Raw genomic sequence first — 12,865 nt, 5'->3', positions numbered from 1 at the left:
AGGGTTCCTAACATTGTTTTAGCTTTTTTGACAGCCAATCAACATTTAGCAAGGAATTATCCACAATGATTCCAAGATCTCTTTCTTGAGTGGTAACAGCTAATTTAAACCCCATCGTTTTGAATGTATAGTTGGGATTATTTTTTTCCAGTGTGCATTACTTTGCAGTTAAACATTGAATTTAATCTGCCCTTTTGTTACCCAGTCATCCAGTTTTGTAAGATCCCTTTGTAACTCCTCACAGTCTGCTTTGGACTTCACTATTGAATACTTTTGTTTTGTCTGTGTATTTTGCCATATCATGGTTCACTTCGTTTCCCAATCATTTCTGAATATGTTGAACAGCACTTGTCCCAGTACAGACCCCATTGTTCCCCTCTCTCCATTGTGAAAACTGACCTACTCCTATTCTTACCCTGTGTCTCCTATCTTTTAAGCAATTATTGATCCATGAGAGGACAATCCCTCTTATCTCAGCACTGCTTAGTTTAAGAGCATTTGGTGCGGGACCTTGTCAAAGGCTTTCTAAAAGTCCACATACACTATGTCCACTCGATCACCCTGATCCACATGCTTGACGACACACTCAAACAATTCTAGTAGATTGGTGAGGTATTGTTTCCCTTTACACAAGCCGCGTTGACTCTTCCCCAAGTGTTCATCTATGTATCATCATTTTGTTCTTTGCTATAGTTTCAACTAATTTTCCTGGTACTGAAGTTAGGCTTACTAGCCTGTAGTTACCAGGATCGCTACTGGAGATATTTTTAAAAATCAGCCTTACATTAGCTACCCTCCAGTCATCTGCTACAGAGGCAGATTTAACTGATAGGTAACATACCACTTAGTTGTTCTGCCATTTCATATTTAAGTTCCTTCAGAACTCTTGGATGAATATTTGCTGCTCTCTAAGTCCTGGTCACTTATCAATTCAATTTGTTCCAAAACCTCCTTCTATTGACACCTCAATTTGGGACAGTTCTTCAGATTAGTCACCTAAAATGAATGGCTTGGATGTAGGGGAGGCCCCCACATCCTCTAGAGTGGAAACCAATACAGAGAATTCATTTATCTTCTCCACAATGGCTTTGTCTTCCTTGAGTGCTTTCTGTAGCAGCTAGATCGTACGGTGGTAGGCTTCCCGTGTACTTAATTTTGTTTTAATTTTACTTTAATTTTGTTTTGTGGCTTTAGCTCTTCACATTTTTTCTTTGCCTGCCTAATTATACCTTTACACTTGACTTGCCAGATGTTATGCTCCTATTTTCCTCACTAAGATTCAATTTCCAATTTTTAAAGGATGCCTTTTTTGCTTGTAACACCTCCTTTACCTTGATTAGCCATGGGGATTTTTTTTTGGTTCTCTTACTGGTTTTTGTTGTTATATTATTATTTAAGGGTATACATTTAGTTTGAGCCTCTGTGTTTTTAAACAGTCTCCATGCAGTTTGCAGGCACTTCACCCTTGTGACTATTCCTTCTAATTTCCATTTAACTAGCCTCTTCATTTTTGTATAGTTTCCCTTTTTGAAGTTAAATGTTACTGTGGTGCATTTCTTTGGCATTCTCCTGCCCCCGATGTTAAATTTAATTACATTATGGTCACTGTTACTGAGCAGTTCAGCTATATTCACCTTTGGGACCAAATCCTGTGATCCACTTAGGACTAAATTAAGAATTGCCTCTCCCCTTGTGGGTTCCAGAACTAGCTGCTCCAAGAAGAAGTCATTTATGGAGTCTTGAAATTTTCTCTCTGGATCCTGTCCTGAGGTGATATACCCAGTCAATCTGAGGATAGTTGAAATCCCCCCATTATTAGTAGCAGTATTGTGCTTTCTGCTTTTGTAGCCTCTAATCTACCTGAGCATTTCACAATCACGATCACTAGGTGGCTGGTAGGATATTCCTACTGCTATACTTTTATTGTTCAAGCATGGAATTTCTATCTGTAAGCAGAGTCAGGATGAGCTCTGCCCTGACATCTGGTGGCGAGTCATGGTGGGTTGTGGAAAAGAACTTCAGGGGCTGATCTCATTTGCATAGGCACCCCCCCTGCCTAGATGGTCACTTTGGCTGCTGTAGGAGCCCCAGTTTCTCTGTTATTGGGGCAGGAATAAACTATTATCCTGATTATATGAATCAAGGACAGTGGAACTGTACTTGGCCTTTTCTTAGGATGGAGGGACTCACCATCAACTAAGCAGCACTCGCTAGGCAAGGGTCATGGGTTCCAAAACCCAGTGAATAGAGAGAGGCTGGGGATAGATATTAATACCTGGTAGTATGGGCCTTCAGGTAAGGGCCTTACATGCTAATTGCACTTTCTCCTCTCTCCACTGTGGAATATCGGAGCTAATTTTGATTCCATGAGGAATCTAGTTACAGGTTACTGAGCTGAATTCACTTTGGGCCGATGGTGCACCCTACTACAAGCTGAAATCACAAAAGAGCGAAACTTACTAAGAGCTGAAATCACTGAGTGTTGTGTTAAGTAGTGGGAGAGCCTGAAGATATATTGCAGAGCAGTTTGCGGGACAGCTGGCAGAGCAGAGCGGCTCGTGGGACGGCTGGAATGGTTCGTGGGACGGCTGGCAGAGCAGAGTGGCTGGTGGAGCGGCGCAGTTTGTGGGATGCCTGGAGCAGCTCATGGGGGTGGCTGGCAGAGCGATTCGTGGGACAGCTGGTGGAGCAGAGCGGAGCCCCATGAAGAGGTGGGGCAATCGGCTTTGGACCACATAAGGTGCCCCTTAACCTGCCCCCATCTCCACCCAGGTTGGGAGGTAAAACTCTGCAGATAAACTTTCAAACTCTGGGGCTGCACTGACCAGGGACAGAGACTTTTGGGGTGTTGGACTTTTGGACTTTGGCGGACTTTTGGGTTGCTGGACTCAAGAACCAAAGGGAAAGGACAAGGCCCAATTTGCTTGGGGTGGGTTTTTTTGCTCATGGATTGCGTTAGGAATCCTCTTGGTGGTGTTTCCCCAACATAATGCCACATTGTTTCTCTCTGTTATTAAAAGGCTTTGCTACACTCAGACTCTGTGCTTGCGAGAGGGGAAGTATTGCCTCTTGGAGGTGCCCAGCAGGGGTGGTATAGATTTGTCCCAGGTCACTGGGTGGGGGCTCAAGCCGGTTTTGCATTGTATTATTGGAATGGAACCCCTAAATACTGAACCTGGCCCTTGTTGCTGCCAACTCTGACGGGCAGAAGGGTTACATATCCATAGAGATTCTATGGTACAGGTTGATTTAAGATTTTTACTTCGACTATGCCTTCTGTCAGATATAGCACCACTCCCTCACCAGTTTGACCTACTCTTCCGTTCCTGTATATTTTGTACCTGGGTATTATCCTGGGCCATTGATCATTCTCATTCCACCAAGTTTCCACATTGCCTATTACATTAATATCCTCATTAACGTCAGGCACTCTAATTCCCACAGCCGAGTGCTGTGCGTAAAGCAGAGCTGTGTCACTAGTAAGCTGTGGTATGCAGTTCTTTTGGGAACAGGGATTTGGAAATTCTGTGAGTGCCCAGGGGATCCAGGACTTCTCCAAGGACATATTCTGTGGACTTGGGGGCTGAGGTGTGCCTATCGCTAACATCTAAAGAGCAAGTGGGGTCAATGTAGGCCTGGAAGGCCGAGCTTGCGTTGCCAGGGGCTGGTGGTGTTGACTAACTGACCCATGCCAGGAACAAACAAGACTTCCTCACACTATGGGTGGGTGGTAGCGAGGTGCCTCACAATCCTGGCTATCCCCAAGAAGCACTGTAGACCCCCAGTCACCCAGCTCTTCAGGAACAGTGGGAAGGGCTCAAGCAATGTAACTTCTCCTCTGCTATTTTCCCTTTACTGAAAATAAAGTAATTATTTACAGTTAGACCTGTAGCTGTGCCTAGTCCATGCACTCTTTTGTTGTGGGGAGTCCTTATACATACCTGATGGAAGGAGAGACCCTGTACCACTACCCCTTTCTCTGGGTCCTCCCTGATTGCTAGAGGGCCCTTCGGCTCCAGGAGGTCATGAATCTGCTCATTGTACACCTAGAACAAGGAATCAAGAGTAAACATCCTAAACAGTGACCCTAGGAAGCTAGGTGCAGGAGGCCAGAGGAAGGTCTTTGCGTGGAGGGAGCTAGACCGTATAATAGATTACAACAGGAGCAAAGAGAGTGGAGTTCAAACAGGTCAGACTAGTTCTTCCTAGGGAGGAAGGGCTGATTCTCTGGAAAGGCTTTACACAAGTTCCATCAAGGAAGAGTGCTGCAACACCATATATGCAAGCACCTAGTCCCAAGGACAGCGTTAAGACCGTTACAAGGACTTTATCCCATGTCACTGCCACTGCCCTTTTAAGAGCATAGTGCTTCACAAACACTAATCTCATAGTTTTCACAAACATAGAATCTCATAGTGCTTCACAAACACTAAGCCTCACAAACCGCACGCCCCTTAATCATCCTTGCGAGGCAGAGAAGTGTTGCCATATTACAGAGGCACAGAGAAGTGAATCAGCATATTCAAGTTCACATAAGCAGTTGTAGAGCTAGAGGGACAAAACCCTGTTTACAGGTCACCTGAGAGTTCAAACTGGGGATTTTAGATAGATTCTGCTCCAACAAAGAAGCTGGGTGTAGACACAATACACTGTGTTGGACTCAGTAACAGCCTAGGGAGAAGGGAATACACAAGTGAAAATTTCCCTCCCTAATGGGTAAAGGCAAGCACAGGAGGGTCATTGTAGAGTGTCTGTGGTGCAGTGAGAGGATGCCAAAAAGCAAGTGGGAAAAATGGAGACAGAACTTCTTTCCCACCCCAGGACCAGCTGGACTAGTCAGTGGCATAGTGCTATGGAATCTTAGCAGCTTGCTGGCACCATACTGAACCTGAGGGGATGGAGCCATGTAATCCTAACTACCGCCCCCTGACACCTCTTCTTCAAGGTGGTAGCAGATGGAAGGGGGTAGCGTCAGACACCCGGGTACCTCCTGGTAGGAGATGAGCACCTCGCAGCTTTTCTCCTCCTTCCTTGCCTCAATCCTTTTATAAAGCTCCACCATGGTGAGGTACATGATGCCTGGACTCTTCTCAGAGCCCAGCATGGTGTAGGTTTTTCCTGCACCTGTTGCACCATAGGCAAACACTGGAAATAGAAAGACAAGACACTAGAAATTCAAAGGCCAGAAAAGACCACTATAATCTAATCTGTCCTCCTATATATAGGCCAAAGAATTTCACCCAATAATTCCTACAACCCCCTCTGGGGTTGAGCCAGGGTCTATTTTTTTTTAAAATAAGGATGCTCTATCTTGATTTAGATTTCAAGTTACAGAGAATCAGCCCCATCCCTAGATAAATTGTTCCAATGGTTAATTACCCTCATTGTTGGAAATTTGCACCTATTGTCTACTCTGTTTTTATGTAGCTTCAGCTTCCAGCCACTGGATTTCATTATGGTTTTTGTCTGCTAGATGAAAGAGCCATCTAATATCAGAAATCTGCTCCCCATTTAGATACTTATAGACATGATCAAGTCATCTCTAACCTTTTCTTTAATAAACTCATAAGATTGAGCTTCCTAAATCTTTCACTATAAAGCAGATTTTCCAGACCTTGACTCAGTCTTGTAGCTCATCTCTGAGCCCTTTGCAATTTTTCAACATCCTTTTAAAAGTGTTGACCTCCGAATAGGACATGGTATTCTAGTGATTTCAGTCTTTCCCCCATTAATAAGATGCTGTAGAAGTACGAAGTATTGTTAAAGGATCTCAAAAATATTTAGCATAAGAAGGGCATGTAAAGAGAGCCCGTCACAGATCTGTGCTCACAACACACCCCAAATAGAGCCAGGAATAGAACCTAGGAGTTCTGATGCCCAGTCCCAGGCTCTAACCACGAGACAACTCCCTTCTGTTTTTAGTTCGTTATTACTGCACCAGCATGGCTGACTTGCAGAACTGCACTAATGTCTTCATATCAAAGGGGAGCTCCATGTTTGGTGGGGCCAACAGAAGATGGTAGCAAACCAGACAGTTGCCTGGGGCTCCACACCACAGGGGCCTCTGTGAAGTTAAGGTGTTCAGCTTCTGCTTCCGCCTCTGGGTGGTGGGGCTCAGGGCCTCAGGCTTCAGCCCTGCATGGCAGGACTTAGGTTTTCTGCCCCGAGCCCCAGCGAGTCTAACACTGTCCCTGCTTGGCAGACCCCCGAAACCTGCTCACGGCCCCCCAGAGGGCCATGGACCCCTGGTTGAGAACCACTGGTCTACAGGAATACAGGACTGACCAGGCCTGATCCTCTATTGAGCCAGTCTGGCCTCGGATCCCAACTCAGGCATCAGCTAAGTTATTAAAGTTTAATTGTGTGGACCAAACAGTGGGAAGGTGGCTCTGTTAGGGGAAATCAAATGAATGAAAAAAAAAAGAGTGGAAGAGCCTCTTCTACGTGCAGCAGCTTCTTGCAAATTACAGTGCTGGATGTGATAAAAATCCCCCCCACACACACACTGCAAGGAGTCGGCTCAGGTCCTGAGCAATGGCATTTGACTATGTTCACTGTATACTTAACCCTGTAATGTGTTCAGTTAACTCTGTATAATGAAGCCAAATAAAATGCCGCACCAGGGCTCCTTACCAGAGCAGTTGTACCCATTCAGCACCCCATCCAGGATCTCCTTAGTTGTGTGCTGGAATACTTCCTCCTGTGTAGCACTCTCACCAAACACTTGGTCAAACACAAACTTCAGGTCCTTGCCCTTTCGCTTGGGGGCATCATGCCCCCGGAAGCCTGTAAAAACTCCCGATAGACGGGGTTCCTCGGGGTCAAACACCAACATGCTGTCACCGATCACCTGCACCACAGCGTGACGACTCCCTTCCCGCTCCTGTTGATTCTGGGGCCGTACCCGCACCACCACTGCCACATTGCCCTCTTCTGTGGGCAGAACGGACACCATGATTGTAGAGCAGCTTCAGTCAGTACTGCATCCAAAGAGGGAATAACAGCCACAGTCAGAAGCAGGACACTGAACACCCATCACTGATCGTTGGATCACACCTTTTCAATGATCCAAAAATCCAGAGGGGCTGGCAAGATGAATGGATCTGAATTAGCAACCACTTAGGGAACAAACTCTCTTCTCAGGGCAATAGACCCCTTTATTTAAAAATAGGGGACTGCTGTTTGCCGTATGTTCTTGGCTATCAACCTATTTGCCTCTCACACGCTGTGTAATGCTCTAAATGCCAGATTTACAATCCAGAGACTAAAGCCTATCTATTTGCAGAAGTACAATGTAGGAACCTTGCCTACCTTTACCCCCTCATGCCTCCCATCACCACCACCAGTGCTCAACCTCCTCCGGGGTGGGGGGCAAGGATAGGGGGAGAGTTCAGTCCTTGGTCTTTCTGCTGTGACTATTGATAAAAAGCCAGTTAGTGCTGCCAACTGCAATGACATTTTGTTTATATGGTCACCTGTCCAAACACTGGACTTCCCTCTGCCCAGTTCATTTCATATAAGAGCAGCCATAGTGGGTCAGATCAATGGTCCATCTAGCCTAGTATGCGGTCTTCCAACAGTGGCTGGTGCCAGATGCTTCAGAGGAAATGAACAGTGATCCATCCTGTTGTCCAGTCCCAGCTTCTGGCAGTCAATAGCCATCGATGGACCTATCCTCCATGAACTTATCTACATCTTTTTTGAACCCAGTTATACTTTTGGCCTTCACAACATCTACAGCAATGAGTTCCATAGGTTAACTGCACACTGTGTTGAAAAAGTGCTTCCTTTGGTTTGTTTTAAACCTGCTGCTTATTAATTTTATCAAGAAACCTCTGTTGGGTTATGTGAAAGGGTAAATATTAGTGTTGTTAAGCAACTAAGAAAGTTAATTGCGATTAAGTGTGCTGTTAAACAATACCACCATTTATTAAAATATTTTTGGATGCTTTCTTCATTTTCAAATATATTGATTTCAATTACAACACAAAATACAAAGTGTACAGTGCTCACTTTATATTACTACAAATATTTGCACTGTAAAAAAAAAGAAACAGTATTTTTCAATTCACCTAATACAAGTAATGTAGTGCAATCTTTTTATCATGAGAGTTCAACTTACAACTTTAGAATTATGTACAAAAAATAACTGCATTCAAAAACAAAACAGCATAAAGCTTTAGCACCTACAAGTCCAATCAGTCCCACTTCTTGTTTCAAGCCAGTCGCTCAAACAAACAAGTTTGTTTACATTTGCAGAAGATAATGCTGCCTGCTTCTTGCTTACAATGTCACCTGAAAGTGAGAACAGGCGTTCACATGGCACTGTTGTAGCTGGTGTTGCAAGATATTTACATGCCAGATGCACTGAAGATTCATATATCCCTTGATGCTTCAACCGCCATTCCAGAGGACATGCGTCCATGCTGATGACAGGTTCTGCTCAATAACGAACTAAAGCAGTGTGGACGACGCATGTTCATTTTCATCATCGTGAGTCAGATGCCACCAGGGGAAGGTTGATATTCTTTTTTGGTGGTTTGGGTTCTGTAGATTCGGCATCAGAGTGTTGCTCTTTTAAGACTTCTGAAAGCATGCTCCACATCTCATCCCTCTCAGATTTTGGAAGGCACTTCAGATTCTTAAATCCTGGGTTGAGTGCTGTGGCTATCTTTAGAAATCTCACATTGGTATCTTCTTTGCATTTTGTCAAATCTGCAGTGAAAGTGTTCTTAAAATGAACATGTGCTGGGTCAGCATCCGAAACTGCTCTAACATGAAATATGTGGCAGAATGTGGGTAAAACAGAGCAGGCGATATACAATTCTCCTCCAAGTAGTTCAGTCACAAATTTAATTAACACTTTTTTTTTTTTTAAACTAGCATCATCAGCATGGAAACATGTCCTCTGGAACCATGGCCAAAGAATGAAGAGACACATGAATCTTTAGTGCATCTGACATGTAAATATCTTGCAATGCCGGCTACAACTGTGCCATATGAATGCCTGTTCTCACTTTCAGGTGACATTGTAATTAAGAAGTGGGCAGCATTATCTCCCGTAAATGTAAACAAACTTGTTTGTCTTAGCGACTGGCTGAACAAGAAGTAGGACTGAGTGGACTAGTAGGCTCTAAAGTTTTACATTGTTTTGTTTTTGAGTGCAGTTACCTAACAAAAAAAACACAACCCAAAAAAACTACATTTATAAGTTGCACTTTCATGATAAAGAGATTGCACTCCAGTACATGTATGAGGTGAACTCAAAAATACTATCTTTTGTTTATCATTTTTACAGAGCAAATATTTGTAATAAAAAATAAAGTGAACACTGTACACTTTGTATTCTGTGTTGTAATTGAAATAGATACATTCAAAAATGTAGAAAAACATCCAAAAATATTTAAATTTCTATTGTTTAACAGTGCGATTAATTTTTGTAATCATGATTAATTTTTTTGAGTTAATCGTTAGTTAACTGTGATTAATCGACAGCCCTAGTAAATATTCTCCACACCATTCATGATTTTATAGACCTTCATCTTAGAAAAGACACTAAGGATATGATAAACAGTCCCAGTCTTTTTAACCTCTCATCCTATGGAAGACTTTCCGTACCCCTAGATCATTTTTGTTGCCCTTCTCTGAACTTTTGCAATTCTAATATCTCTCTTTTAAGATGGAGTGACCAGAACTGTACGCAATATTCCATGTGTGGGCATACCGTGGATTTATACAGTGGTACTATGATATCTTCTGTCTTAGTATATCTCTTTCCAAAGGTTAGATAGCCACCAGATGATAGCTATGTGCTGGTCTCTGCCAACGTGAGATAGATTCAAACTAAACCTAGACCAGGGGTGGGCAAACTATGGCCCGCGGGCCACATCCAGTCCGCCAGCTGTTTTAATCTGGCCCTCGAGCTCCCGTTGGGGAGTGGGGTCCGGGGCTTGCCCCGCTCTGGTGCTCCAGCCGTGAAGCAGGGTTGGGGGCCGCTCCGTGCAGCTCCCGGAAGTAGCATCATGTCCCCACCCCGGCTCCGATGCGTAAGAACAGCCAGGGGGCTCTGCTCCGCACGCTGCCTTCACCCCAAGTGCCTCACCCACAGCTCCAACTGGCCAGGAGCCACAGCCAATGGGAGTTGCAGGGGCAGCGCCTGCAGACAGGGCAGCAAGCAGCAGAGCTGATTAGCTACACTAGAACCAGGACATGCCACTGCTTCTGGGAGCTGCTTGAGGTAAGCGCCGCCTGGAGCCTCCCCCCACAGCCCAACCCGCTGCCCCAGCCCTGATCCCCTGCCCACCCTCCAAACCCCTCAGTCCCAGCCCAGAGCACCCTCCTACACCCCAAACCCCTCATCCCCAGCCCCATCTCAGAGCCCTTGCCCCACCCCACCCTCCCTGCCCCAATCCAGAGCCCCCTCCCACATCCTGAACTCCTCATTTCTGGTCCCACCCCAGAGACCGCACCCCCAGCCAGGGCCCTCACTCCCCCCAACCTCAAATTCGTGAGCCTGCCATACAATTTCCATACCCAGAGGTGGCCCTCAGGCCAAAAAGTTTGCCCACCCCGATCTAGAGGTTAAAGGTCATATATCCTCCTCCTATATTTATTAGTGCAAGGACACCAGAAAAGGGGGTCATGAAAGATCCCTTCTGATCCCTATTAGCTTCTCCACAGACACCTTGCAGATCAGCAAAGCCCTTTATTTTGGGCAGGAACGATTGTCAGAGTTGTCCCACCCCCACAGATCCTACTAATTTCTGTGGGAGCCCTGGCTATGCGGGGCAGGGAGAATCAGACACAAGGGCTCGTTTACCCTGAACGTAGCCACTCCAGCAGCCACCAGGTGGCATGTCCTCACCTTCTCAAGGAGAAATTGCAAAGGCAACGGGGATGAACGTGTAACGACCTTTCAAATAATCAGCCCTCCCCCTTCTGTTTGGCAGCCTTCTAAAAGCGTGAAAATGAAGTTTAGTTGCTTAGCGGTCGCACCCATGTGGCGTGCGCGAACAGGGTAGTTATTTTAAACCTGCTCCCCCCGCCGAGGCGCCCCGTGTTCACACTGACTCATTTAGGAGACGAAGCGGGTACGGGAGAAAGGAGGGCAGCGCCCTGCGCCCGGGAGCGAGGGAGGAACCGCGCAGGGCGGCTCCCGGGAAAGGGCGGGAAGTGGGGGACCCCCCGGCCCGGCCCGGCTCGGCCCGGCTTCCAGCCCACGCAGGGTTTGCAGCGCGGTGCAGGCCCCCCCCGCTGCACACAGTGTCCCTGGGCCGGTCCGCGGCCCGGGCTCCGGGGGCGCTGGGCAAAGCGGACCCCCAGCGGACCCCGCCCCGCAGCGACCCCCAGGCCCAGCCGCGGCCCGGCTGCGCCCCTGCGCCCCTGCGGCCTGAGGCCCCGGGGCTGCCTGAGGCCCCGGGCGGCTCGGCCCGGGCAGGGCCCAGGGCTCCCCCTGGCGCTCGGGGGCGGCCGTCGAGGGGCCGCGGCTCTTACCGTGGAACGGGGCCCGCGCGACCAGCCGCTTCCGCCTGCCGCCTTTCAAATCACGCGGCAACGCCCGGCCGCTCTCCCCATTGGCCGCCCGCCTCCTTCTGATTGGCTCTGCGCCGCCAGGGGGCGGAGCCCGCTCCCTTCACAAGGCCACTAGGCGTGTCCTTAGACGGGGGGGTCGCAGGGCTCGCCGGGAGTTGTAGTTCTTTGAGGAAGGGTGCCGCGGGCGTATGGGGGTCCCTTGGGGGTCCCGCTCCAGGGGTGCGCCGCGCGTGCGCTGGCTGGGCTGCAGGGCACTGGTCAGGCCCCCTCCGCCGGGCGGATGGGTCCCGTGGCCAGCTCAGCCGCCGCCGCTGCGCAGAGATGGTGGGCACGGCCCTTGCCCTCTGGGGGCCTCAGTTTCCCCACCCGCCGCATGGTAGCGCTGAGCCCAGACGCCCAGGCGCGCAGCGGGGATTGGGGCTAGTAAAGCAGTTGCGCTCCCCCGGCAAGGGGCTACCCAGGCAAAGGGAGGGTGCTATGGAGCGGGGTGCGGTCAGCATGGGGGATCTGCAGGGCTGGACACGCAGGGCTGCCCCTAAGCACCAGCAAGGCCAATAACTGCTTGGGCGCCTGTGATTCACTATATATTACTGGGGTTTATTTTCTTCTGTGCCCGCTGTCAAAACGGCTAATATACACCCAGGCTGGGACTGTCAAACCCTCCTATTTGGATACCTGCTTCTGATTAAAAATCAATGGAAATTTCCCTTCGGAGGCTTTGAAAATCCCAGCTCCACGATATACAACTCTAGGTCATGTGAAAGGGCCAAGGATTTGACATCCCTTAAGAAAGCTGTGGAAATATCCTTTGGGGTTGTCACTTTTATTTTGATAGTTCAGGGGTTGGACGGGACTACCAGCCCTTCCGTGGAGGGAGGGCCAGGCAGTTTGTGGGGAGCTGGTGAGGACTTGTGGGAAGCTGAAACAGAAACGAAGTGGGGGTGAACCCACATGCAGCACAATAGAGAAAACACGGTACATTGCGGTCATAAGGTGGTTCTGCTGTGAAGGTTCACCAGGCCCACCAAAACCAAACAACCAGATTAATCCCTGGAGCAAGCAAATGCAACCACAGTGAAGTCAATGGTTCTGCTTCAGAGCCAGAGGGATTAGAAATACATGATATGTTTGACAGGAGCCCTATCTGCTCTGTATAATCCTTCAACTGGGGTGGTATTATTTGCAGTAATAATGGCCTGGTTCTAACAATATTTTAAGATTCCACTTAACATAGTGAAAGTAAATGGCTCAAATCCCAGCCCCTGCTAAAACGTTGTCCCCTTTCATGCTTTACAAATTAAAAATGTAAACCCCCCTACTACCTTTCTCCACA

At 47.6% G+C, this 12,865-nt stretch overlaps 1 protein-coding gene across 1 annotated transcript in view; it reads right to left on the bottom strand.

Moving 5' to 3' along the window:
* Positions 1 to 11,548, bottom strand: part of KIF18B (kinesin family member 18B) — a 34,365-nt gene extending 22,817 nt beyond the window's left edge. The window contains exons 1-4 of the mRNA XM_073325697.1: positions 11,494 to 11,548; positions 6,634 to 6,980; positions 4,988 to 5,145; positions 3,942 to 4,046 (exon numbers count right to left, since the gene is read on the bottom strand). Of these exons, the coding sequence (XP_073181798.1) occupies positions 3,942 to 4,046; positions 4,988 to 5,145; positions 6,634 to 6,955 (585 nt within the window). The 5' untranslated portion in view covers positions 6,956 to 6,980; positions 11,494 to 11,548. The remainder of the gene's footprint in view (positions 1 to 3,941; positions 4,047 to 4,987; positions 5,146 to 6,633; positions 6,981 to 11,493) is intronic.
* Between the last annotated feature and the right edge of the window lie 1,317 nt (positions 11,549 to 12,865).

The sequence above is a fragment of the Lepidochelys kempii genome, chromosome 27 (genome assembly GCF_965140285.1).
Source record: "Lepidochelys kempii isolate rLepKem1 chromosome 27, rLepKem1.hap1, whole genome shotgun sequence".
Classification (NCBI taxonomy): domain Eukaryota; kingdom Metazoa; phylum Chordata; order Testudines; family Cheloniidae; genus Lepidochelys; species Lepidochelys kempii.
The sequence above is the reverse complement of the archived record's forward strand: the minus strand, read 5'-3'. Positions and strand labels throughout refer to the sequence as shown.